Source organism: Capricornis sumatraensis, chromosome X (assembly GCF_032405125.1).
Source record: "Capricornis sumatraensis isolate serow.1 chromosome X, serow.2, whole genome shotgun sequence".
Lineage (NCBI taxonomy): Eukaryota > Metazoa > Chordata > Mammalia > Artiodactyla > Bovidae > Capricornis > Capricornis sumatraensis.
Window position 1 is genome coordinate 28413602 of NC_091092.1, and position 27985 is coordinate 28441586.

At 42.7% G+C, this 27985-nt stretch overlaps 1 protein-coding gene across 3 annotated transcripts; it reads right to left on the bottom strand.

Annotated features, from left to right (window-relative positions):
- Nucleotides 1–198: 198 nt before the first annotated feature.
- RBMX2 (RNA binding motif protein X-linked 2) lies at nucleotides 199–27936 on the bottom strand. 3 transcript variants are annotated; one of them, XR_011144179.1, is made up of 11 exons: nucleotides 27868–27936; nucleotides 27555–27670; nucleotides 26380–26431; nucleotides 20980–21109; nucleotides 19081–19258; nucleotides 18435–18625; nucleotides 11198–11315; nucleotides 8735–8844; nucleotides 7263–7353; nucleotides 5733–5925; nucleotides 199–912 (listed from the first exon to the last, which is right to left on the bottom strand). XR_011144179.1 is itself a non-coding variant. In XM_068962105.1 (6 exons), the coding sequence occupies exons 1-6, from the start codon at nucleotides 27930–27932 to the stop codon at nucleotides 18090–18092; spliced, it is 1077 nt and encodes a 358-aa protein (XP_068818206.1). In that variant the 5' UTR covers nucleotides 27933–27936; the 3' UTR covers nucleotides 17583–18089. The 3 variants fall into 3 exon arrangements, 1 of the variants encoding a protein (XP_068818206.1); XR_011144178.1 differs by having other exon boundaries at nucleotides 18405–18625; XM_068962105.1 differs by lacking the exons at nucleotides 199–912; nucleotides 5733–5925; nucleotides 7263–7353; nucleotides 8735–8844; nucleotides 11198–11315 and having other exon boundaries at nucleotides 17583–18625.
- Between the last annotated feature and the right edge of the window lie 49 nt (nucleotides 27937–27985).

The window sequence follows — 27985 nt, forward strand, 5'->3', positions numbered from 1 at the left end:
AAATTGCCCTTGTGTTTATAAGAATATTCACAAACTGGGAACAGTAGCACTGTTTTTGTGTTTTAAAACTTTTTATTTTATATTGGGGTATCACCAATGAACAATGTTGTAGTTTCAGGTAGACAGCAAAGGGATTCAGCCATACATACACATGTATCCATTCTCCCCCAAACTCCCTTCCCATCCAGGCTGCCACATAACATTGAGCAGAGTTCCCTGTGCTGTACAGTACATCTTTGTTGGTTATCCGTTTTAAATACAGCAGTGTGTACATGTCCATCCCAAACTCCCTAACCATCCCTTCAGCCCACCCTCCCCGCTGGTAACCATAAGTTCAGAACAGTAGCACTTCGTATCATGGGAGAAATAGGGCATAAGGAAGAAAATCCACCCTGTTCCAACTATATCCTTTTCCACTTGGCACCATGAAATTAAGGTTTCTTTTTGACCCAATGCCATTTTAGGACATCCACTCCTGGCCCACCACTGGCTTTATCTCCACTCACGCTTGTCTTAACATACATAATTAGTATTGCAGGCAAATCTCAACTATTGGTATCACTGCATAAGACAAGTGGGAACATATAAACCAAAGTCAGTGTAGCTGTCATTTTTATTTTGAGAACTCACAGACATACCATGCCAGGTTTACATCTATATAAAGACTTGGACAGATGGTTCTTTAACAGTCATTATTATTCATTAATCATTATTCATTCCTTCATATAAAATACAAAGAAAATGAAATGTCTTGTATCTTTTCTTTAGCTTTGATGACGAGCGTTCCACAGATCCAAGTGCCAAGGTTACAGAAGGTTGGATTGATTTCTTTTCTTCCTTTAAATTAGATTGTATTTAAAAAGAGAGTTTGTTCATCACATTGATGAATACTGAGTTTTCCAGTAGGCTGATCTAAATTGGAGGAATACTGAGTCAGTTAACCAGTTAGTGTGATGAACTAGTTTTCTTTTTCTGAAACACTAGTAAGATTCCATTAATACTTGTGGTGAGAAGTATGTAGTGTGACTATAAGTTTACAGTTACCATGATCCTGTGGGAAATATCCAGGAAATAAAGGTTTATCACATCTATATGTAGACTACAGCCCATGCTACTAGAATTTAATCATCTCTTTTAGAATGTATGCTTGCTTTGTATAACTAGGTTAGCCCTAGTAAAATATATTTAAAAGCTTTTAAAGCTAAAAATTAAACCTACATTTATTTTCTTACATTAAATCCTGGCTAGGGTGGACCCCACTTTAATTCTGTCTCTGTTAAAACTGACTCATTATTTATGAGTTTGGTCCTCTATTCTTTTAAAGCTCAAAGGATCAATGTGGGCTCTAACAATGGAACAGCGCTGAGGTAGGGGTATCATGTTTACTGTAAAGATGGCCTGAAAACTCCAACTACAGAGTTGGAGTTGGCCTTGGTTGTTTCAAGCCTGCACCCACTCAAGAAATTACTCAAGAAATATATCCTCTCCATTTGAGAGTGGGAATAACATTCATTAAAAGATGAATCATAGAATGAAGTTGCCAGAATCCCATAAATAGGTCATCGTCAGAGGATGATACATCACTGGTGTGTTTCCTGTATTATGGAATCATAGGCTGTCAGAGCCAGAAAGTAGCTGCTGCTGCTGCTGCTGCTGCTGCTGCTGCTAAGTCACTTCAGTCGTGTCCGACTCTGTGCAACCCCATAGACGGCAGCCCATCAGGCTCCCCTGTCCCTGGGATTCTCCAGGCAAGAACACTGGAGTGGGTTGCCATTTCCTTCTCCAAAGAAAGTAGCTAGTATAACCTTATTTTACAGCTGAAGAGACTGAGGTTCAGGGTAGGGAAGTGACTTGTCCAAGGTCATACTGTCAGTCAGAATATAGATCCCAAGTCTCCTAAATCTGAATTCAATGTCATTGTTTTCTTCAACTTCACTGCAGTGAGTCATGCTTAGATATAGGTATCCTGTGGTAATATTTAATATTACACCTGTCCAGTTCATGCATTCATTCACATTCAACAGAGTCACTGAGCACTTTCTTCGAGCTGGACGCTGTTCTAAGTTGTGGAGATACAGCTGTGAATGAGAGACAAAGTCTTCACCTCCTTCTAATTGGGAAGGGGATATAAACACAATAGGGCTTCCTCTGGGGTGAAGAGTTGGACAGGACTGAGCGACTGAGTACAGCACATAAACACAATAATTCTAGATAGGAGTAAGTACTTCCCATTTCACCCAGGATAAAAGCCAGGGTCTTTACAATGGCTTACAAGGCCACACATGGTCTGGATTCCACTCACCCCTCCTGGTGACCTGTCTGACCACCTCTCTTTATGATCCCTCTTAATCACTCCACTCCGGCCACATGAACATTTATCTTCTTCAGATCTTTGCTGAAATATTATATTTAAAGTCGAAAATTCCCTGAACACTTTTCTTTAAAACTGAAACCCCAATGCCACCCCAGCACTCCCTGCTTTAATTTTATCCCTAGCATTTGTACCATCTGAAAGCTTTTTTAAAAATTTGTTTATTGACTCTCTCCCTTCCCTAGAATGTTAGTTCCATGAGGGCAGGGATTTTTCTCTGTTCACTGTATCCCCACGTGTCTACAAAAGAAGCACAGAGTAGATACTCAGTACATATTTGTGAAATTCATGAATGAATATGAAAATAAAAAAATAAAGAAGAACCCAATGATATAGAATGACTGGCTAGATTAGTTTGGTCCAAGAAGTCTAGAAACATCAGATCTTAATAATGGGAAGGAAGTGACCACAAGAAGATCTGGAAGCAGAGGGTCCCACACACAGAGTTCAGTAGGTGCAAGGGACCCTAGATGGGATGAGCTTGGCATGTTAGAGGCACCTTCCCCAAGACCTGTGTCCAGAATTTGAGGATCTCACCTCTTTTGGTTTCTTCTGCTTACCTAGTTTCTGCGATTCTCTGATGAAATTATTGAGGTTATTTTTGTGCCAAAATGTGTACATGTCTCAGAAATAACTGTTTTTCAATATTGTGTTTTGGTCACAGAAAGTCTTGAAAGTCCATGTCTGGAGAGTTTGAGCAGTCTTAAGGTAAATATTTTTCACTGGCTCCCCTCAGTGTGAGCCAGTGGAACCCTGACAGAAATGAGGGAGTACCTTAAAGTAAGAGTGTGGTGTGGGCCTCAGGAAGCACTCCCAGCTGGGGCCAACCCCTGGTTGAAGTATTGGCCCCGAGTAAGTGCATAGAGTAAGCCCCTTAGCACCTGAGAACAATGGCACGCAAGGAGTGAGTCCCTGGAACTGGAGGGCCTGGTGGGGCCAGCGAGGGAACAGATGCTTCAAAATGGAAGGGGCGCTGGCTGAGGGAAATGAATGCTGGCTCCATCTGCTTTGCAGGGTACCCTTCCTAGGCAGCTTTCCAAAAATCTGGCCCACCTTAGTGTGATCCCAGGAAATTCCCTCCACCTAAAGCCCTCTTAGGAAGTCTCTGAGGAGACTGAAACTACAGATCCTCCTAGATCCTCCTCTCTGTTTTGTATTACTTTTGCTTCACTTTAACCGTCCCCCAGCATGCGTGTACACACACATAAACCCAAACCATCCCCCTTATCCTGCGTTATTTTCTCCACAGCACTTAGGTCACCATTTAGTCATTTATTCAACATTTATCAAGTGCCTACTATGTGCCAAGGGCTAGAGATTCAGAAGTAAACAAAGCTGTCAAATATTCCTGCCCTCATCCTCTGCAGAGGATTCACTTGAGTATAAGCTTCATGACAGCAAGGGCTTGTCTCTTTCACTCATAACTGTATGCCCAGCACCTAACATAGGTCTGAGATAAGGTAGATGCTCAATAAATGTTTGTCAGATGAACAGCCTTAGCACCATCAGAGTCAAATTTCAACTAAGTCAGGAGTGCCTCAGCTCCTACCCCCATGAAGCTGATGGACAGCCCTGTGTGGGAACCGTTACACAGAGCAGAGGTTCTCAACCCTGGCTGCACCCTGGAATCAACTTTAACAACTGACGCCCAGCGTCCCATCCCCAGAGATTCGGATTCAGTTGGTCTGGGTTGCAGCCTGGGCCCTGGGAGATTTTGATGAACAGGCAGTGTTGAGAACCCCTGAGTTAATGGACTTGTGTCTGGCCATTTAGTAGCATCTGCCCCTTCCCCTCCTTCCTTTAGATAAGGAATTCTTAACCTGACTTCATGCTAAAGTCACCTAGGCAACTTAGAAAAGAGAACAATGCTTGCCCCAGCCTCAGGGATTCCTGTTCATTTGGGGTGGGGTCCAAGCACGCCTATTTGTAATATTTCTCCAGATGGTTGTGTTGTGCAGACAACGTTGAGAACCAGTCCCTTAGATTGTTCTGTCCCAGTTTATCCTTTTATGTAGTCTATCCTCAGTATCCTAATCGACAAACTGCCTCAAATCCAAAACTTTCACCATAATACTCTGCTCTCCATACCGATAGGTGTTGGTGTGGAGAGCTTCTCTCATCTCTCATGCTTCTCTCATCTTGCCTTCATTGATCTGCCCCATCCTTTTTGCCCGCCCTCACCATGGCACATCTAGCCCAGCCACCTCCGCCAGCCTATTGCAGGCCCTTCTGGGACCCTGCTGCTCCTGCATTCCAGGGGGTGAGTAAGGTCCACAGTGCAAAGCCAGCACCTGAGCCACCATCTCCACCCTGCCCCGTCCAGGCTGCTGCAACCTCATACTACCACCTTCTTGCTCCAGACCTCACAATGGTTAAGAATTATTTCAAAGATTGGGGTAGTATAATGGACCTCCCCTTGCCTCCTCTTCTCTTAAGACCTCCACTATCATTATCTTTGCTCCGAGAAGGATCGAAAATGTTTTATTTGTTCCAAGCTCCAGGAGGGCTGACATTGTTTTGTGACCTGGGACACGTGAGCCCTTGAAATTATCCGCCAGCGGCAGCCCTTGTCTGAGTCTGGCGCCAATCCTGGGTGTCCTAATTAGCAAGAATTATGAGAAGTCGTGCCTAGGAATAACCAAGTCCCAGAAGATAATTCTTTGAGACTGAGGGGCCCTGAGATTTCTATGTACGATGCCACAATGGTTGTGCTCCCTTCAGGGTTTCTAGTGTTTCCTGTCCATCAAAGGGCAGAGGCTTAAGCTAGTATTGCACCTTTGTCTTGGCAGTTTCTCACCCTCTATCAACGCAGAAGTGACCTGACCAGCCAATATTCCTCAAACGATGTCACTTCAGGTACAACAAATTTATCATATTAGAATGAAGCTCTCAATTATGTCATTTTCAACATAGGAGTTTTGATCATTCACCCCCCTTGCCCATCACATTGAATGGCTCTTGCCTTGCAGCACACCTACCCACCAGCAATATGAGGATGAAATAATATGACTTAGTATGTATGTGTGTGTGTATGTGAGTCACTCAGTTGTGTCTGACTCTTTGCGACCCCATGGATTGTAGCCCTCCAGGCTCCTTTGTCCATGGGATTCTCCAGGCAAGGATACTGGAGTGGGTTGCCATTTCCTTCTCCCTTAGTATGTATGTAGATTGCAATTTGCAGGTTATTATGCAGTTATCTGATTTAAACCTCACAGCAAAGGGGTGACAGGTACTGAGAGTAACATTTATTAGGGACCGGCCATGTACCAGGCATTCTGTCAAGTGCTTTTCTCACATCCACCCTGTGAAGCATCATTTCCATTATATCGACAAGGTTAACAGTCACTAAAGCTTATCATACCATGCTTCCTTGCAAGTCTTGAAGTTGTCTCTCAGAGAGGAGAAAATGGAGGCAAATGACCTGCCTGAGGTGGCACAGCCAGCAGGTGGCTGAGCCAGGGCTCAAACATCACAGGTCTTGAGGCTCTATCCCATATTCTTTTTCCTGCCAAACAGGGGCCGCATCTCAGAACTAAGCAATGACCAGGAACTGCCTGCAGAGTTTAGTGATAAGTAGAAAAGATCCCATTTAGGTTTCCAAGTAGCATGTCCAGTCAAAGAGTAAAATCACATTCTTCTGTGACTTCAGTTTGATGGGGACACCCCTCCCAACCCCTACATTCTACACATTAGAGGAATTCACTGAAAAGCAGTTCAGATAACCTATTTTTGCTCTGATAAGGGCTTTTGGAGGAAGAAATGCAGAAATGGCTCACCCTGTGCTAAGGTGCTCAAAGTAGTAAAGCTCCCCACAGAGGACAGTTTACATTGAATTTGAAATTACAATGATACCTGCTTAGGAAAACCCACCAAAAAAAGAGGGGGCTTCTGGACCAAGACAGGCTCATTACAGCTTATTTTTTCATGAATAGGATTTTGGGGGAATCAAAATCCGTTCATGGTACGATATGTCATTCCCTAGCCCTTGGCATGTGTCATGGCCATAAACACCCAGGTACATTTCTCTCTTCAGAGTGACCAGTACCAACCAAGTGAAGTCCATGGTGCTGCCCACAAAGCAGATCAAAGCAGCAGCAGGGTGTCTTGAAGGAGACCTGGAAATGGTGACCAGGCATCTACATTTTTAACAAGACCCGCAAACTGCAAAAACAAAGCTTTATTCTTCCCCTCAAGATTTCAGAATGTGGCCTTGCAGTATATGCTTGAATTCTGTAACTAAGTCTTTGTCTTACTTTTTCAGAAAAGGTCTCTCCATTCAAGCCTTTACCTTTGCAAATTTTGGCTTTTTCCTTATTAATTTCTTGGTTCTTATTTTGTTTAAACTATCAGCACATTCCAGTACTGCATTATTGATCTGAAGAGCTAAACTATCCCCCCCCTTTATTTGGGGTTAAATTTGCTATCTGCTACCTTAGTTTTAATCATAGATCCTTGAGGTTCCTAAGGTTATATTGCTAAAGAGAAAAAGTGAGGATTTGCAAGAGGTCTAGAACCATGTCTTTTACTAGAAATAAGGTATGTGCTTTATTGCCCTGTTTCTTTTTATGACATCTTCTCACAATGCATCAGCAACAAAGATAAATGCTCATTTCTGTCCTTACAGATACAACAATCGTTTTGTTAACATAAACTATTAGATGCTTTAAGAGCCCTTTGCACAAGACAAGTGGTATAGAACAGTGAGTCCAAATGGAGACCTTTATTGGCCACACAAGTCCTGTATAGCTCACACAACAAACAGATCACTTGGGGTCAGACAACTGAAAATGCACCCAAACTGAGTGAGAAATGATAGCCTTTTGTAGTGCACAGCTGCTTTTGCCTGGACATTTTGAAATGGACACCAGAACTGTTGAGAGTTGAAAGTTACCTTCTTGTGTGGAATTAGCTCATCAGGCTACCCATGTGACCTCAGACAAGGCATCTGACCTCACTGGGTTTCTCCTGCTTTCTTCCCAAGGCTGTCAGAAGGAGCAAAATACTCTTTGTGAAAGCACTTTTAAAAACAAAAGCTATTATATAACTACTTATTTCTGAATCCCAAATGATCACTTCCTGGGGCCTGACAGCAGTTGGAAAGCCTGGTAACTGATCACATTTCTCCTTTGGTTGTTCACAGACTGAGAAGCCCCATACTTCCTCTAGACAGGGGTCTGAAATGATGAGGAAGATATCAACTTTCTTCAAAGTGTTTTCAAGATCTAACACCAGTGCTCCGAAACCTTCCTCACCCTCACCCCCTCACCAAGACAGAAAATGAGACTGTAATACCCAATAAGCATGTTGACCTTCCTCAAAAAATAAATGGTTGTTAAAGCTGACATTGTGTCCTACACACTGATTCTTGTAACTATTGAAAATAAGAGCAAAGAAAGCATAAAAAGGCAGTTGGAGAAAAGGAGGGTTTTGATAAATGCTTCTGACAAGCATTTTGGGATGAAAAGGGAAGCTTTGTGTCACATATAGATGCATCTAGCAGGCAGTGTGGGGTTGAAGCTCTGCTCTTGAGGGCCCTGCAGCCTTGCTGGGAAGATGAGAACTAACTTCAAAGCAAAAGTGTGATACCAGTAAAACAACGTGTGATCACATCTTTCAGGCACCTTAGGTGTTCAAAGAAGGGAGTCGTCGCTGTGGGCTGGAGTGGTCTTGCTGGAGGAACTGGAATTCAGACAATCCTCAAAGGACTGTTAGGATTAGGGAGGCCTTGACCACACCAGGAAGGCTATCCCCTCAGGTCACACACCTGCGTACACTGCTGCCATGCCTGAACAATTTAGCTCTGGCCCATAGGACATTCTACCATAATGGAAATGGTCTGTATCTGCTCAGTTTGGTACAGGAGGCACCAGCCCCACGTGGCTATTGTCACTAGCAAGACTGAGGAACCCAGTCTTTCCATTTTATTTCAGTTTAAATAGCCACATGTAGCTAGTGGTTCCCTTATCAGACAGCACAAGTCTAATCGGTACAAGACTTCAGGGATAGCAGCCAATTCCAATTAGGTTGAAGGATTCCCTGAAAGTTCATTTCCAAAGTCTATCCTCAAACAAAGACATGTAGAGATCTAACTCCTCAGGGGGCTTTGAAGCCTCCAGGCATCCTCTTGGTCCCTTTAAGAGACATGCACCACCAGTGTGGCCAGAGGAGCTCATGGTTTCCAGTCATATTTGTGCCGCTGCACTTGTCAAAAAATTGATGGAGAAAGGATAAGCCCCATGGAGAACACCAAAGTCAGGGAATCACAAACAGAAAATTGGAACCTGCATCTGCCAGCTGGCCTCAAGTAGTGCTTGGCTAGAAACGGCTTCCATAAGACAGAAACACATGAAGAAGATCACTCACCTGTCATTCTCATACCCCAGCTTTATCCAGGAATTTAGGTCAGTGGAAGGTCTCAGCCTTATACTAATGCCCAAGTATTTCTATGAAAGTCAATTTCCTTCATGCTGTACCTATAGTCCAGAAATGTTAAGTGAAGTTTAGTAAATAGAATGGCAGGCAGTTCTGCCCAAATATCACATATACCTAAATTGCGCTGCCTTCATCTCATTTTCTGCCCTTACATACTGAAGTTCATCGCACGCGGCAGCATAAGTTTTAAAGTTAGCTTTTAAAGATCCACAATAATGACAAGCACTGATCTTACATAAGCCTTTGTCTTCATGTTGATGTGTGGCAGAACCAATACAATATTGTAAAGTAATTAGCCTCCAATTAAAATAAATTTAAATTTAAAAAAATAAAAATATATCAACAACCAAAAAAAGTAATACCAAAAAATAAAAATTTTTTAAAGTAATAGCAATCCAGTTTGGAAATCAAAAGTTATAAAAGCTACAGTGAAAAATTTCCCTCTCCTCTCCCAGCTGTTGGCCTGGTTCACCTCTCCCAAAGCAATCTCTATTACCAATGGGACCAGTATCCTTCTCAGAGATAGGCTTTGGATAACAAGTGTATTTTCATATGACTTTAGCAAGAAGTCTAATATCCTCCCTCAAAAAAGGCAGAAAACAGGAAGACGGAGGCGAGAATGGAAGGAGAGAATGTGTGCAGGCTATCTGACAGCTACTATGTCCTAATATCACTGCATTCGTAGTCTCAAATAAAGTCAGTCATTTTTAAAAATGCTCTTTTGTCTAATGAACTAAATGTCAAAAGGTGAACACCAGAATGGGAGGAAAGGTGCCTACCATAGTTCAAAGTCTGCTGGCCAAAATACATTGAGAATGTATGAGCTGGTAACTACAGTCCTTAAGAGATAGAACCATTTAAATATTTTTTTTTTAAAAATGAAAGCACTAAAAGTAACAATGCAGTGAAATAAAATGCAAATTAGAATAACCCAAATGTATCACAATATACCTTTCAGAGAAGAAAAAAGGAATAAAATGATAAAAATCCAATGTTGCCCAGATGTAGGGAATTACATTTGAACTCTACAGTAGTGACAATCCTACAAATTTGATCTTTCTGAAAAGCAGTCTAACAATAAGATGAGTTATGGTTCCAGCTGTACTTTTGGACCTGGTAACTACATTTAGGTAAATTTGGTCCAAGGGAATAATATAAAGTGAAAAAAATGTAAAAGACTATATAAAAATGTACATAACATTACTATTAATTATGAAGAAAAATTAAAACAATCCTAGTGGGACACTGGTGTGGTGTATTATCAGGAAAGAATGCTATACAGGCACTGAAAAATGACAAGGATAGTGAAAATATACACACAAAGAAATGCAGATATGAAATAAGTAAAACCAGCACAAAAATAAAATGTGAGCACAAAATAAGGCCCTGTTCGGGCCTCCCCACACAAGGGTGCTGGGAGGGGAGGCGTCAGTGCCCCTCCACTCTCCTCTCGTGGTGTGGACGTGTTCCAAGGGGCCCAACCGGACCTGCCAAGCAAGCAGGACGTGAACCAGAAGGGCCAGAAGGCAGCCACAGACCCAAGGAGACCCCAGGATTTCCTACAACCACCAGGGAAGGCTAGAGGAAAAAAAAAGATGTCACACTGATAACAATTACACAGTATACTTTATGATTCGGCAATCATATACTAATAAAAATTCAAAGAACTTAAGAGATCTAAATAACCATGAAGGACTTTTTTTCTTTTTTGCTGCTGTTAGCTGCTTGCTAACAAATGCCTTTCTCTTGAGGAAACATCATCACAACCATCTCCAACATCAATTCTTATGCCAATTCTAAACCTAGCCTAAGATGGATAATACCAAATGCCTCAGTTTCTTATGAGGCGTAGAAAAACAAAGCATTAGTTCAGATTGTTTCGAACAACTTCTGTAAAGATAGGAGGTCCTCTTCAATCAACCCCAATGTACTCTTCTAAATTCGAAGCTGGCAAAAGGTAACCAAATTTTTGACTGATGTTCATTATAGAAAATATATTGGTATTAGATTACATATACAATAGCTATATAGCTAGGTGACAAGCATATATTTTAGAGTAACCTGTCATATGGTTTTGCCCCTTTTTAGGACCCAGCACCTAATTTCAGTATTTTTAACAATTCATCTAGGGACCGATGTGTCTCTGATGACACGCTATTGGTCATACTTAGTTTGCATGCATGCTAAGTTGCTTCATTTGTGTCCAACTCTTTATAACCCAATGGACTGTAGCCTGCTAGGCTCCTCTGTCCATGGAATTATCTAGGCAAGAATATAGGAGTGGGTTTCCATGCCCTCATCCAGGGGATATTCCTGATACAGGGATCAAACTTGCACCTCATACACTGCAGGCGGACTCTTTACCATTGAGCCACCAGGGAAGCCCATACTTACAGAATAACAAATGCTTATCACAGATAAAATTATTATTTCCAACTGGAAAAAATGATCTGTTCTTATCATTCATTTTATGATGGAGTTCCCAGTAACACTTGCAGAAATCAGAGGCCACCTATTTAGTAAAGGAAAGATACTAGGTTAAATCCTTTCAGTGCAAATAGTCACACCCAAACATGTCTTCTAAGCTTACCTTTTCAGATGAAAGCTATCAGCAAATGTTTAACTTTATTGTTTGGTCTCAACAGCATAGTGCACAGCACTTTATACCTCACTAGACTATCATTTAGACAATGACCAGGCTATTCCTTTCAAAAAGCTTCAAAACATGTTTACAGAACATCTGTACTAGATAAGGATCACTTCCAATTTAGGGTTCACTGAGTCCATATACTGCCAAGATAGATACTTATGAGGTACACATTCCAGTAGGTTAGAGGAAGGAAAGAGACAGACTAGGGTGTTAATTAGGCCACATGAAAGAAATACTGATATGCCAAGAAGTAGAAATTGTTCTTAATGAGCACTTTATTTACTGGCTGTTCAGCTTTGAGGTCACTGCAACTGAACCCATGAAAAGAACCAGTAAACATTCGTTGTTGCCAAAGATCAACTAAAACCAATAGCTAGCTGGTTGTTCTCAGCTGGGCATAGTGCAGGGTGTATTTGCACCTCTCAGATCTCTGACTCTAGGGAGCATAAGTGACTGACTGCCACAGCTATTGAGCTCTGAATCGCAATGCTGCTGCACTTTCCATCATCGCTGCATTTTCACCAAGGCCAAATTTCTCATGGGCTACTCTCAGCCAATGGCAGAGTGCAGCAGAGATGCTAAGATTGGTTATTCCTGCAAGACACAGGACTTCCCCTACAGGTGACTGGGCAGGGATGCTGTCAGGGAAGAAGCGCATCCTCACAAAGGATGGCAGGTCGACCTGAACCCACGTTACAGATGCAAAGTAGACAGACTTCATGGGGCACAAGATAATAATACTTGATCAGCAAACAGAATGGCTATCAGTGGAGTTCTGCCAGTCCCCCAAGGGGCAATTCAGTGGGCTCAGAGACATGCTACCTGTGTGGCGGGTTGCATCACTGCTGAGGAACCCAGGGTCAAGGGCCCAGGACATTCTGAGCAATGAACAAACCAGTGCTCCTTCCCCTGGGAAGCGAGTGGTTAAATAGTAGTCATACTATGGTCACTTTGCCTTACAGAAATGGTTCAGCATCAAGAAGCAGGTAAATTGTGCTTTCAAGAGCCTCGCCAAGAATGTGCAGATGCTCAGGGCCCATGGTGGACTGCCTGTCCTGAAAGATGCATTTGCTTCGCAAAATGTCCTTAGAATTGCACCACCTGGTTAAGAATTTTCCTCTCCACCCTTCCTTCCTTCCCTCTCCCCACCGGGGTTAGAGACCTGCATCGAGTCCCACAGCTCTCCCCTGACTCCCTCTGCATTCTCCCTCATAGGCCTTTACCCTAATAAATCTCTTATGTGTTTAATCCCATCTTGGCCCCTGCTTCTCAGAGAACCCGAATTATCACAGATGGTGCCAGCAGTGGTCCAAGAGAACAGGCTGTGTAAGATGGGGCCTGGGACTGCTTCAGTCACTGCCTGGTGGGCAGAATGGACACTGTCCTGAGGGGATGTGGGGCACGGACAGTCCCAGGCCTTGAGGACCCAACTGCTACAGATTTCTCTGGAGATGATATGGGAAACCTGAGAAAACAGGCTGCCAGATATGGTGATTCAGACTTTTGAAAATGGAGGAATAAGGAAGGCCTACAAAGACAGTGGAAATGGCGGGATACTGTTAAGTGTACCGATGCCCTGCAGCAGGGTAATGAGAAATGGATGACCGTTAGTAAGTAAAGAGTATGTGTGAGAGCCAGAGGGCCTCCAGGAGCTTCCAAAGAGGCCCTCAGTTCCTGCAGTGGAGGAGTGGATGCAGCAGAGCAACAAAGAAGCCGTAAGAGTTGCAGAACTCCAGGGAGATTACTCAATATTTAACATATGGCAGGTCGGCTTTGCTGCAGTCAGGGCCACATGACTTCATATGGTTGGAAAATCCTTGGGACCCTGAAACGTGGGGTAGGAAGATCTGGTTAGACTCGCCTGAAGGTGGTGGCTCTGGAGACACCCCCACCCAGCTCTCAGTATGCAAAGGGGGCCATTGTTTCCAAACAAGGGCTTGCACACCCTGTGCTGGAAGATGCTAGAGGATGCTCCCCTCACCAGACACGCAGTGCCCCCCGACCCAGGAGCTGTGTCCAGCCTCTTTCCTGGTTACCAAACTGCTATCCAGGATTAAATTCCAGCATTACCTGGCTAGGGAAGTGCTAGGCCTACCAAAAAGCTGCAAGAATTAACTGGCAGGTACTGACAGGAGCCATGGGAACACTGGGTTTGGTTTTCAAGGGTGCTGTATCAAGAATCAGAAAAGCAAGAATTCAGACTTAGAGCTCAGCATATAGGATTGAGAGGGCTTCCCAAATGGCTCAGTGGTAAAAGAATCTGGCTGCAATACAGGAGACACAGGAGATGCACGTTCAATCCCTGGGTGGGGAAGATCCCCTGGAGGAGGCCACAGCAACCCACTCCAGTATTCTTGCCTGGAGAAGCCCACTGTCAGAGGAGCCTGGTGGGCCACAGTCTATAGGGCTGCAGACTCAGACACGACTGTAGCGACTGAGCACACACACACACATACATACAGAATTTAACCCCCAGACAAGAACTGCAGGGGCTGAGCAGCTTCTACTGAGGTGGCTCACAGAGGACTGGAGAAAGTGCTGGTCACCACTAAGCAAAGCAGAAACACCTGAGCTGCCCTGGCAAAGGACCAAGGAAGGAATGAAGAGGCCAAGGGGAGTAGGTATCCTGGAGAGGAGATTACATGAGGTAAGAAACCTCACCAGAGGGTAGTATTCCATAGCAGGGTCCAGAGGATATCCCACTCACCGAGGCAGACACTGGTGAGAGGGGCACCAGTGTCATTAGGTTCAGAGGTGGCCTCCTCTGCAGGCCAGGGATGGCAGTAAGAGATCATCACAGAGCTGGGGGCCCACAGTAATAAAAACCTAGGAAGCACCGAAGAATTGATGCTTTTAAACTGTGGTGGTGGAGAAGACTCTTGAGAGTCCCCTGGACTGCAAGGAGATCAAACCAGTCAATCCTAAAGGAAATCAATTCTGAATAGTATTGGAAGGACTGATGCTGAAGCTGAGCCTCCAATACTGTGGCCACCTGATGCAAAGAGCTGACTCATTAGAAAAGCCCCTTGATGCTGGGAAAGACTGACGGCAGGAGGAGAAGGGGGCAACAGAGGATGAGATGGTTGGATGGCATCACTGACTCGATGGACATGAGTTTGAGCAAGCTCCAGTTGGTGATAGACAGGGAAGCTTGGTGTGCTTCAGTCCACGGGGTTGCAAAGAGTCGGACATGACTGAGTAACTGAATTGAACTGAACTGAGCAGTCCTTATCCACCAGAAGCCAGGAAGACACAAATACTAGTGAACCTCAAGGTCAGAAAGGCAGCCTGGCGGGCTTCACTCACATGGACTCATGGAAATGGCGCAAATGGACCATGGTGTCGCTAGAAGCAATTCAGAGAGCCACCAAGGGTTATCACTCAAGATCTACAAGCTGAAAAAGGCAAAAGTGGAGAAATAAGGGGCCGAGGGAGGTTCTCCCCAATAAAAAGTCCAAATTACTTGCTCAATTTCCAGACATCAGCCCATCCTCAGATCTGGAAGAGGTAGCTGGGTCCCTAGAAGGAAGGACAATGCCATGTAATGCTACTCCCAGCACTAACTAATGAAGGGACCTAAAGCCACTCATTTGGGTGTATGTACACTGGGGCAATGGAGAAGGCGATGGCACCCCACTCCAGTACTCTTGCCTGGAAAATCCCATGGACAGAGGAGCCTGGTAGGCTGCGGAAGAGTCAGACGTGACTAAAGTGACTTAGCAGCAGCAGCAGCACACTGGGGCAAGAATAGCCAGACATTTGAATACTGGATGCAAAATATATATGGCGTGTGTGTGTGTGTGTGTATATACACACATACATATATGTATACCCTGTTTCTCTGAAAAAACCCTAATTGATACATAAATCAAATACATATTCCATGGAGATGCAGTAGGTCAGGGCTGCTGTTAAACACCTGAATGATGCAGACAGTGGTAGGCTCTCTGGTAACTCTGCACCTACGGCCATATGGGGATGCCTGTATGACCAGCTGAAGGAGGAAACAGCTTGAGCCTGGTTTACAGATGGGCCAGCACTCAATATCTAAGTACAAAATGAAGATGGGCGGTATCTACGTAACAGCAGATACGTTCACGGGGGAGAAGGAACATTTTTCCAGTGGATGGAACAACAAGCAGGGCACTTGACTTGGTGTGGAAAAATTGGCCCAAAGTGAGACCGTTTATTGAATACATAAGACTCCTGGAAGTGGCCAATGGCTTGATCATCGAATTGGAACCCTGAAAGAAAAAGGGCTGGAAGATCAGAGATAAGGCGATCTGATGCAAAGGCTGTGGACTGACACATGGGAGCATGCAAAGTGTGAAGATTTCTGCATCATATGTTAACCACCACCAGAAAACATCTGTTATGGAAGAGGCACTGAACCACCAGGCAGACACAACAACTCAGCCAGATGCAGGGGCCTTCGTTAGTTACTACACAACTGGCATGATGGACACGAGCAAAGTGGTCACGATGGCTGATGGAGGTCCAGCAGCAAGGATGCCTGTTTACCAAGGCTCATCTACTGGGACTCCTCTGACAGGTGACTCTTGATCAAGGGCTCACCACTGGTCTTGCTGAAATAGTCTTAGAACTCCACTGCAGTCTTAAGACTTTTCCTATGTAACTTCCTTCTTTCCCTCCCTTTCTTCTCCAAAAGTTAGACACACGTCATAGTCTGACAGCTTTCCCAATCTCCGCCAGCTCCCTCCCCACTCTCCTTCATGGACATCCCAACGACCAATCTAGGTACACATCTCATCTAGGACCCACACAAACACATCAGTTGATTTAACTTAGCACATTCACTATTAAAGCTCTAGTCCTCTGTTTTACAGTGTCAGAAATTCCATTTTAATAATTCAGCAGAGGTATCAAGGTTTTGTGGACTGTTCTTTCAAATTCATAAAGGATTGATTAAATAAATAAGTAGAATAAAATAAATAAATAAAAAGAATCTCAAAATGAGAAAGAACTACCCATCAGACCAGACAGATATACAATGGAGCTGACAAAGTGTTCCCACCTCACCAAGAGCAGCTACTCGAAAAGCAGACTAAGCACAGAAGCAGGTTGGTATACCTGGCTAGCCAAAAGGTGGAAACAACCCACACGTCTAGCCATTCAGGAGTGGCAAACAAAACATGGAATATCCATACAATGGGACATTATCCATAAAAATGAATGAGGTATCTGAAGAAGGGAATGGCTACCCACTCCAATATTCTTGCCTGGAGAATTCCATGGACAGAGGAGCCTGGAAGGCTACAGTCCATGGGATCACAAAGAGTTGGACAAGACTGAGTAACATTTTCACTGATACAATATGGATGCACCTCAAAAATATTATACTAAGTGAAAGGCACCAAACACAAAAGGCCACATGTACAATTCCACTTACGTGAAATGTCCAGAATAGGTAAATCTACAGGAACTGAAAGCAGATTGGTAGTTGCCAGGGACAAGGAGGACGAGGGGATGGGGAGGAGCTGCTTAATGGGTATACAGGGTTTCATTTTGGGGTGATGAAAATATTTTGGAACTAGATAGGTTTGGTGGCTTTATAACACTGTCAATGTACCAAACTGCACTGAATATTCCCTTTAAAATGGTTAATTTCAAGATAAATATCGTATACTAACGCATATATACGGAATCTAGAAAGATGGTACTGATGAATTTGCAAGGCAGACATGGAAAAACATAGAAAACAGACTTATGGACACAGCAAGAGGAGAGGAGAGGGTGAGATGTACGGAGAGTAACATGGAAACTTTCAATAATATATGTAAAATAGATAGCCAATGGGAATTTATCATTATGTCTCAGGGAACTCAAACAGGGGCTCTGTATCAACCTAGAGGGGTGGGATGGGGAGGGAGATGGGAGGCTCAAGAGGGAGGGGACATATGTACACCTATGGCTGATTCATGCTGATGTTTGACAGAAAACAGAATTCTGTAAAGCAATTATCCTTAAATTTAAAAATAACTATTTTTAATGGTTAATTTCATGTGAATTTCTTCTCAATAAAATAAATGTTATAAAGAAAAATATGTAGACATATCAACCAAAACAAAAACAGCAGAATTGAAAAAAAGATGTGTACAGTTTCAAAAAACAGGGGGCAGTCAGGCAAAAATAAGGAAAGAGCAGGCTGATGTTAAGAATTCTTATCATATTCATAGAAACCTGTCTGAACCTGGTTAAGCCACACTTCTCTGCTCAATGGTTATAGTTGCCAACTGGAAAGGTTCTTAGCATGTAGCACAAAGACTGGAATTCTAGAACTGTCTGGTATTTCCCCTTCCTGGCCATTTCATCATAAATTGGGGTCATGAATTCAATGGCCATATTTATGAACCCAGATTTAGGTACATGCTCTGGTAAGTACCAAAAGTACCAAGTATATTCCCAGGGACAATGGATTCTGCTCAAAAATCCAGGACATTTAGCTGTTAAAAACTACAGCTCTCTTGATGATTATTATACTCAAGGGATCAAAAGAATTCATTCTCAGAGACTTTACATGTAAATACAGTAAAAGAATAACTGAATTTCATTGTATATGAAAAATACAGTTCATTTTTAATTCTACCGTGCTGAATAGCTGAAAAGGCTGCGGCATCAGTGATGCTTGTGCTCCCTGGGATTAGAGGATTCCTGGTCTCGGGAGTGCTGGGACCTTTTGTGCCGGTGGGACCTATCTCGGCTCCTACTTCTACTCCTGTGACTACGCCCCTCAGAGCGCCCGTCATGCTGCCCCTCAGAGCGCCCGTCATGCCATCTGGAATGTATGTCTGAGCTTCGACCCCTGTCTCTCTCCCTGTGCCTGTCTTCTCTCTCTTCCCTCCTGCTTGATGACTTGTGTTCGTGCTTGGACTTCTCCTTTCTTGGCTCCCTCTCTCGGCCCTCCGTTCCACCACGGCAGGTCGTCCTGACCTCAGGGGAACTGGGGTGGGACTTCCGCACCTCCCTGGACTCCGACTTCTGACCCTTCTCTGCCTTCTCTGAGTGCTTGCCACTGTGCTTTTTAGAGCCAGGGTCATCCTTTTCCTTTATCGTCTTGCTTCTGGGCAATGAAGAGGAGGCTGGCTGCTCTGCCTGTACTTCCTGGCCAGTCTTCTCTTTGTCTTTCTTTTTTTTCTTTTTTTCCTTTTTGTCTGGAGGAAAAGGGGGGCACAATCAGTAAGAAAAAGAAGATGGAAAAGATGGAGGATATACAAAAGGAAAGCATGCTTGGCAACAGCGTGAAACACTCACGGTCTCTACTTCTAGAAAAGTGCCTCCAAGAATCCAAGCTGGATGTCTGTCACCCTTAATATGTCAGGTTGCTGTATAAGGCAACTCCAGCTCTTAATTCTCTCTCTCAAGACCCTACCTCCAAACAGTCACATTGTTAGGTACCAGAGGGTTAGGACTTCAACATACGCATTTTGGTGGCCAGAATTTAGCCCACAGCCATTAGTCTTCTGCTGATACTTCTTTCCCAGTTAAAGTAAGGTTCCCCACACCTGCCCCCTTCACACTTGAGAACTGACTACCAACTCTCAGTGAAGGCTAAGAAGAGCAAACATTAAGCTTACCCAGAATCTTCTCATAGGCCTTAACCATTTACCTTTTTTGTGTTTTCTGGTGGGTTTGTCATCTTCAGAGCCCTCAGATGAACTTGGTGGAGGAGTATGAGTCCCACAGCCCCTCTCCTGCAGCTCTCTGGTCACCTCATCCATTTCTTCTGAGTCCTCAGGAAGTCGATAGTTAGATACATGGTCCACTCGGATAGTTCTTCCTTTGATCTAAGACAGACAGGCAATGCTAATTCTGTTTCTCAGAAAATCTCCAAAGCAGACCTGCTCCACTGATGTGTCACAGCACACATCCCTACACATTCGCTCAGCCCTGGGGCAGTCAGGTAGAGCCTGGGGCAGCTGGAGATCCTGGGAGCCTCATCAGTTTATCCCAGAGTTCTATATAAATAGCTCCATGTTACAAGTGTGCCATGAAGTGAAAAGAGCCTGGGAAGTACTGCCTCAAAGCATCAGCAGCATGGAAAACTGCAAAAGTTTAGATGCAGAAACATGAATTACCTTCCATCTGTAACATTAATTTACAGTGAAACACGCTGTGAAAAAGCCTGGAAGCTAAAGGCAATTCCTAAAATTCAGCTCAACACTACAGCTGCTTTCTCAACACAACTGGATGAGGCCAAAGCAGAACAATAGCTGGGAGAGGGTAAGGAATCTAGAAAGGACTACTTTCTTTTCTCTTAAGCCCTCACTCCTTGCTCCACCCCGACCATACTGGAACCACTGGCTCATGCTGATACTATCACTGCAAATCACAACTCTCCAGGTGAACAACAAAAAATTAAACCCTCACTTAAAAACATTCGAGCAGACACAGACTTATTCTATAGGCAATGCTATCAGAAATGTGAAATGTCTGGCTTTTACTGTTCCATTCAAGAGCAAGTTTTTACTCTTACCCCTAAGCCTGAGTACTTTCACCTATCCTATTCCACCATAAAAGGTGGAATAAAGTCACCTTTTATGGTGACTTCCTTTCACTGCTGGTGCAATCAGTGACAAATTCTCCAAGTCAAGAGTCACCCCTCCAACCTGTAACAATGCTCATTCAATGGCAGTGCTTTTCCTAAATGAGCACAGGGAGCATGTGGGGCACAGATAGCCCTGACTTGCCCCATCCCCTTTTCATGTCTCACTCTCATGTCATCACTCACCCTGTCTCACTTACAAGGGTGGAGGAGAGAGAAGAGAGGACAGAAACCTTCACAATGAGTTACTTTCATAGACTTTGTCATCAGATTTTAACTAGAGAATTTTCAGGGCCCAGTACTGCTAAGTCAATGGAGACATGTGACAGACATACATGGCTAGGTCCTCAGCCACGAAACCATGATAGAATCCCAAATTCCCTGATACAGGACAGCATGAAACAGCAGTGTTTGCTAGTCTCTTTGCTCTCCAATACAGCTTCCCTAGTCACTCAGAGGTTAAAGCGTCTGCCTCCAATGCGGGAGACCTGGGTTCGATCCCTGGGTCGGGAAGATCCCCTGGAGAAGGAAATGGCAACCCACTCCAGTATTCTTGCCTGGAGAATCCCATGGACGGAGGAGCCTGGTAGGCTACAGTCCACGGGGTCGCAAAGAGTCGGACACAACTGAGCGACTTCACCTTTCACAGCAGAAATGAGAGTGGAGAGTGAGCAAGAAAAGGTGAAAAACAGATGCCTGGTTGGATGCAAGATGAAGGGGAGTGGGGGGTCATGGTACCTATGTTCCTGAGGACATAGCTTGCTAAGAGATGGGGAAAAGAGACACATGTTGACAGGGTCATGAGCCAACAGAATTACTTCCTGGGGTCATTTCCCAGTCAGTATGTCCCCACGACTCTACAACCCAGCTGACCAGTACTGCCCTTGAGCCTGTAGTCATCAGCTGGGAAATGAAACTGAAACCCTACACAATGGAAAAGTTCTGCTCAGTAAGCATACTCACCTTGATCCCATTAAAATTGTCAACAGCCAGAATTGTGCTCCTCTGGTCTTCATAGCAGAGGAAACAGAATCCTTTGGATTTCCCAGTCTTCTTGTCCCGTACCAGATTAATGTTAACAATCTCCCCGTATCTATTTAATTTATAAAAGAGTAAGACACTATTGATTTAAAATGTAAAAACTTTCAGATTGGATGATAAAACAAAATTCAAATAATATAATCTGTACAGGAGACACACTGAGAACAAGACAACAAAGAAAGGTTAAAAATTAAAAGTTAGAAAAAGATATATCAAGAACACCTAATTTAAAAAATGGGTGGTAGTATTAAGATCAAACATGAATTCAAGGCCAACCAAAAAAAACATTTAAATGTGACTAAGAGGGCTCTTTTACACAGAAAAAGGTCCTAATACATAAGTCATGAAATTTTATACATAAATTAACACATCCAAAATTTTAATTAAAAATACAAAGAGCGACTAAGAGTGAAAGTTATTAGAGATTTTAACACACCATTTTGAGTTCATAACACATAAAATTGAGAAAAATAAGTCAGAAGAATTAATATAAAATTACATAACTACAAATAAATGTATACTTAATAATATAACAATTACATTGTTAAAAACATTAACATCAGACTAGTAGATATACAGATATATTCGATTGTACAAAAAGAGTTTCTTCTCAAGAATCCATGAAACACATATTAAAACTGACTGTAGACTAGATCTCAAAGTAAACCTCAATCATCTCCAAAAACAGCACAGACCATGTTCTCCAATCATAATGTGAAACAGCTGGGAACAATAATTTCAAAGCAAAAAATGCCCTAACTAGAACTTGAAACCTATTCTCCAGGCTAACTACTGGATGAAAGAGAAGTGAAACAAAATAAAGAAATCATGGTAGACTATTTAGAAAACAACAAAAATGGGAATATATACCAAAACTTAGTGTCTGTGTGTGTTAGCTGCTCAGTCTTGTCCGACTCTTTGCGACCCCATGCACTATAGTCCGCCAGGCTCCTCTGTCCATGGAATTCTCCAGGCAAGAATACTGGAGTGGGTTGCCATTTCCTTCTCCAGGGGATCTTCCTGAACCAGGGATCGAACCGAGGTCTCCTGCATTGCAGGCAGATGCTTTACCGTCCAAGCTACTAGGGAAGCCCACCAAAACTTACAGGATGTGGCTAAAACCACACTCAGGAAAATCTGTGACATTAAAGAATTTTATTGTTAAAAAGAAAGGGGAATTCCCTGGCAGTCACAGTGGTCAGGATCCAGGTTCAAACCCTGGTCAGGGAACTAAGATCCCACAAGCCACGGGGGAGCGGGGGAGAGTAAATCTAAGGAAGGTAGGTGAAAGTTAATAAAGACATAATTTAATGAAAAAGAAAATAGAAAAAATTCTACCTTACTCATTATATAAAAATTAATTCCAGAAAAGTTAAAGCTTCATAAATTGAAAACTACAGTCATAAAAATACAATAGTAACTGATGGAAATGTTATAACATGATCACATACATATACCTCAGCCCAAAATCTAGCATCTTAAAAGAAAACACTAGAAATGATTCAACTATCGTATTCAGCTATTTAACACTATTTAATATTGTAGGTATTGGCCCATGCAATTAGACAGGAGAAAACAGACATAAAAAAAGAGTAAATATATGTGTATGTATAACTGATTCATTTTGCTACACAGCAGAAACTAATACAACACTGTAAATCAACTATACTCTCATTTTAAAAATTAATTAAAAAATGAAAAAGTAAAGCTATCTCTGTATGAAGATTATATATGATGATATATATAGAAAACCCAAGAGAAGCAATGATAAGCAAAGATAAAAACAAACAATATAACAAATCTGTAGGATAACAGGATATAAAGACAACAAAAATAAACCACCCTCTTACAAACAATAATCATAAGATATAAGGAAAGACGAGCCCCATTTGTAACAGCAACAACAACAAAATAAAATACTTAGAAATAAATTTAACAACAAGCAATGCACAAGGTCTACGCAAAGAAAACTCTTAAAAACTACTGAAAGACACAAACACAGTTTTCAATAAATATAAAGACACCTCTTTTTCTTGCATAAGATGACTCAACATCATAAAGATATCAAAATCACCTCCCCAGTTAATACTTCTGTATAAGGGTGACACTCCAATTTGCTGGGGGAAAATATGGAGTTTTAAATAAATGCTGTTGGGACAACTAGATAGCCATTTGAAAAAATATGAAATTGGGTCCATATCTCACACTACACATCAGAATAACTCTAAATGGATCAGAGATTTCAATGCATAAAATTGAAACCATACAAGTATTAGAAGAGAACGTGGATGGGTGGGGAGAAATACTTTCTAATTATGACTCAAATCCAGAAGCAATAAAAGACTGATAAATTTGACCACTGCTGCTGCTGCTGCTAAGTTGCTTCAGTCGTGTCTGACTCTGTGTGACCCCATAGACAGCAGCCCACCAGGCTCCGCCACCCCTGGGATTCTCCAGGCAAGAACACTGGAGTGGGTTGCCATTTCCTTCTCCAGTGCATGAAAGTGAAAAGTGAAAGTGAAGTCGCTCAGTCATGTCTGACTCTCAGCAATGCCATGGACTGCAGCCTACCAGGCTCTTCCATCCATGGCATTCTCCAGGCAAGAGTACTGGAGTGGGGTGCCACTGCCTTCTCCAGCAATTAGAGGACAGACTATACAGGGACAGCATGAGGGAGTTTGGGGGATGATGGAATTGTCCTTCATCCTAATTGTGAGGGTGATGACACAAATTTATTCAAGTATTTAACAAAATATCTCATAGGACTGTACATCCCCTAAAAAGTCAATGCTACCATAAGATCATTTAAACATATGAATAAATGAATGCATAAAAATTTAAAAATAATAATTTTGCAAAGAAAAAAAATCACAATAAACAAAGTCAAATGACAAACTAGGAGAAAACGTCTGCAATTTACATCACAGATTAAGGCTAGAAAGCATTTTTTTCCTTTTTGCTATAAAGGACATTATCAGGACAACTGGAAGTCAAATAAAGTTTATAGATTAGATAACAGTGTAACAGTGTTGATTTCCTGAATTTGATCACTATCCTAAAGTTAAATTTCCCGGTATTTTGGGAAATACACACTGAAGAATTTAGGGGTAAATGTGCATCATGTCTGCAATTAACCCCCAAATGGTTCAGAAAAAAAAAAATATGCATACAGGTAGAGAGAAATAATAAAGCAAATGTGATAAAATACTAACATCTGGGGACTCTGAGTAAAGGGGATATAGGTATTCTTCATTCTATTTCATAACTTTCCTGTTTTAACCCAGAAATTATTTCAAGTATTTCAAAATAAAAAGTAAAAGAAAAAAGAATATAGGAGCTGGCTTGACAGAATAACTACAGACCACAACTGGGACAGTTTGAGCATCAAGAAATAATAATAATGGCAATGTAGTATAACACATCAAATTAAAAAAATAAGTCCACAGCAATACAATACATGATAAAGTGTTAAAAACAATAAGTTAATATCCTTAATACATGAAGGGCTCTGGTAAAATCAGTAAGAAAATGAGGAACACACTAATAGGGAAAAAATAGGCAAATGATCTTAATAGACAATTTACAAAGAAAAAGGACCTATAAATCTATGAAGAGATGTTCAACCTCCCTGATGATGAAATAAAGGCAAAGTAAAATAATAATGAGAAGTCATATGGCAATATTTTCTTAAAATAACCATTACTGATTAGGATTCAGGAAAATGCGCATTTCAGTCAGAGTGAAAACTGATACAACCTTTTCAGAGAGTAATTTGACAATGTTTATAAATTAATTTCATGAAAGAAACCATCAGGGAGGCATACAAAGATGTATATATCACAATGCACACTGCAGTATAATTCCTAACAGCAAAATATTGGAAATAATGTCCAACATTGAAAAGAAGACAATAAATACACAAAGATGTTAACATTTTTTTCCTTAAAGTACATTCTTATTTTATTCTTCGTACTTTTTTCTTTTTCCCAAATGTTCTACAACAACTATACATTACTCTGATAATCAGAAAACAAAGTATTTTTTGAAAGCCACTGTTATCAGTGACACAGGCAATCTTCATGGAGAGCAATGTGTGGAGCCAAAACAGAGAACTGAAATAAACACACACACTAGCGATCATCACTCAATGCAAATAAGACAAAAACAGCTCCCAGGTGGAAGACTGGACTAGGCAGAGCTACCACAAAGGGGTAGAAGTTATAGGCTGTACCTACTGTGAACTTCCCAATACCCAAGAGTTGGAAAGAGCAGCCTCAGGCCCTGCCAGGGCCCTCTACCATAGCCTTTTTCTTGCCCAGTTTCTTTCCCACGGCCTTCTGTCCTATATATGGCCCAATCAGCCAGGGACCTCTGCCCACTGGATGGTCCAACCATTCCCTGCCATGGCAATGCCTCTGCCAGGGTGTGCTAGCCACTGTCTGTTTGCCCAAGCTCTTTTATCATGGTTCTCTGCCTGAGGACTCCACAGTCCAGGGGTCATGGCTCTCTGCTGCTCTGAGATGCCAAGGCCTTCTGCCACCTATGGACTAACTACTGTGTGTAGCTTTGGGGTTGTACCCAACCCTTCTCCCACCAGCTGCCACAACTAGTGTGAGCTGCCAAGACTCTCCCCTACCTAGTGCTGCTGCTATCATCCCATAGCAGAATGAAGAATATAAGATTCTCCTATTCATTCTTATCCCTCATCCCCATCGCAGAATAAAGAATATAAGATTCTCCTATTCATGCTTATCCCTCAACAGCCTGTGATTCTCAGTCTCCAGTTAAAGAGACTGGCTCTGCTCACTAACCTTACACTCAACTAGAAACAAACAACAACGAAAAAAACTACTGCCTAAACCTTTTGCTTTTTTCCCAGTTCCTCTGTGCTTTGCCCTAATCCTACAGTGCCACACAGGTGTGGGCCCAGAATGGCCCCATGATCATAAGTTACCCCTAGTTTATAAGAGCCCAAGGAGATGGGCCAACAGAGCACCTTCCTAGGAGTTCCAGTCTGTTCCAGTGTAGGCTTCAGTGAAAAGACAATAAAAAAAGACCAGAATCTCCAAGACAGGCTCCTATATCAACCAACTTCTTGGATTTGGCACATTGGAGAGTTCCAGAACCACATCCTGGGACTGATCTAGACAAGAACAGAAGCTTCAGGCATCCCCATGCAGGGAGGCCAGTCAGTCTAGAGTTAAAATAAATGGGCTTTTGTGATGCCATAAAATGCATTATGGAAGCAAACTACTCTGATGACCCAGAAGGTAAGAAATAAAAAAGTGACTTACTAAAAAGAAGAAAAAAAAGGTGACTTACTGTGAGAACACACAAATGATGTCCCCTTCAGTCAGTTCATAAGGAAGTCCCCCTCAAAAAGAAAAACACATTTCAGTTCAGCAAACATTTACCAAGTGTCCACTATGTACCACGCATGCACTAGGCCAGGCACTGGGATGCAAATCAGAATAAGCAACAGGACCTTCCCTCAAAGAATCTAGTCTAATGCAATGACAGATGCACACAGAAAATGCAGCAGTAATACAGAAAAAGGAGTGATTAACTTTGAGTGGAAAAGCTGGGGTCACCTCTAACCAAACTAACCCCCCTCACACCCAAAATCTTCTGGACAAAGCAGATAGTTTCCAGCACAAAACTTGGCTTCCAAACACATATCTTGAACTCATGTGCTCTCTATCTGCAAATTCTCAGCTAAGGTCCAAAATCAGTTTAAATATGCAAATATTAACCCCACCTCACAAAGACTAAGGATTATAAAGTTAATTGTTAAGCATTTCATAGGAAATAAATTTCCTTGCAAATGTTTCCTTCCTCATCAACAGAATGGGGATATTACCGTTCTAACTTCACAGAATTTTTATAATAGTTAAATAAATGGAAATAAAATGCTTAACACAATGTCTGGTGCAATAACCTCTTTGAATAAATTGTCAAATTACCGCATATGACACAAAGTGAATATAGGGATGGTGATACAGCCACGGATAGAAGGCAGGAGATAATTAGATGAGGAAAATAAACTCTGAGGGAAGGAGAATGAGGAGGGGAGGGAGTTGGCAGTAATATGAGATAGGGGCCAAGACCATGAGTTCTAGAGTGCCATAGTTCTGGCTGTTCCACTTCCTAAGCTATGTGACCTGAAGTCATTAACTTCTCTGCACCTGTTTCTTTAGTTGTGTAAATGGGGAGGGACAGGGGGATGATAGTAACGGTCTCTGAGAAACCAAGCGGCACGATTCTCAGCACAGTGAATGGCCGGCAGGCAGTACCTATTATGGGCACTGACTTGGCAGAGAGAGCAAACTAGAAATGGGGAGAAAACAGACAAGGAAAACGTATTTACAGAGAGACAGCTGAAGGGAATAAACGTGGGTGGTGAATTTCGGGAGGAATGAAAGGCGGGAACGCTGAAATGTTAGGAAGCAGGGCAGGAGAGGAGGAGGAGCCCTACGAGAGGAAAACGTGGGCCTCACCCAGGAAGATCCAAGCGCTGTCCTTGTACTCGTTGTGCCAAGACACCGTCTCCGCCACCCCCAGTTGGACCTCACGCTCATTCAGCTCATTAATCAGCTTCACTTTAGTTAAAGGGCTAAACCGGAAGGAAAAGCGGACATGTAAGCGCGCCCCGGCCTTAGGTAAAACAGAACAAAACCGAGAGACTAATTTTTTAGACTCCTCGCCTCTCCCGCCCGTCAGCCCCGCAGATGCTCTACCACCTCAGCCCCGGTGGGCTGCCCCCGGGCACCAATTCCCCCGACCTGTCTCAGAAGACAGTTGAGGCCTTACTTCATCTCCGCGGGTGCGGGCTCAGAACCTAGGAAGCAACTTCCCGGAGAAGCCGCAAGAGGCATGCGCAGTCCCAGCGCCTCGCGCCCATTGGTTGCCGCGGGGCTTGCGCCGCGCC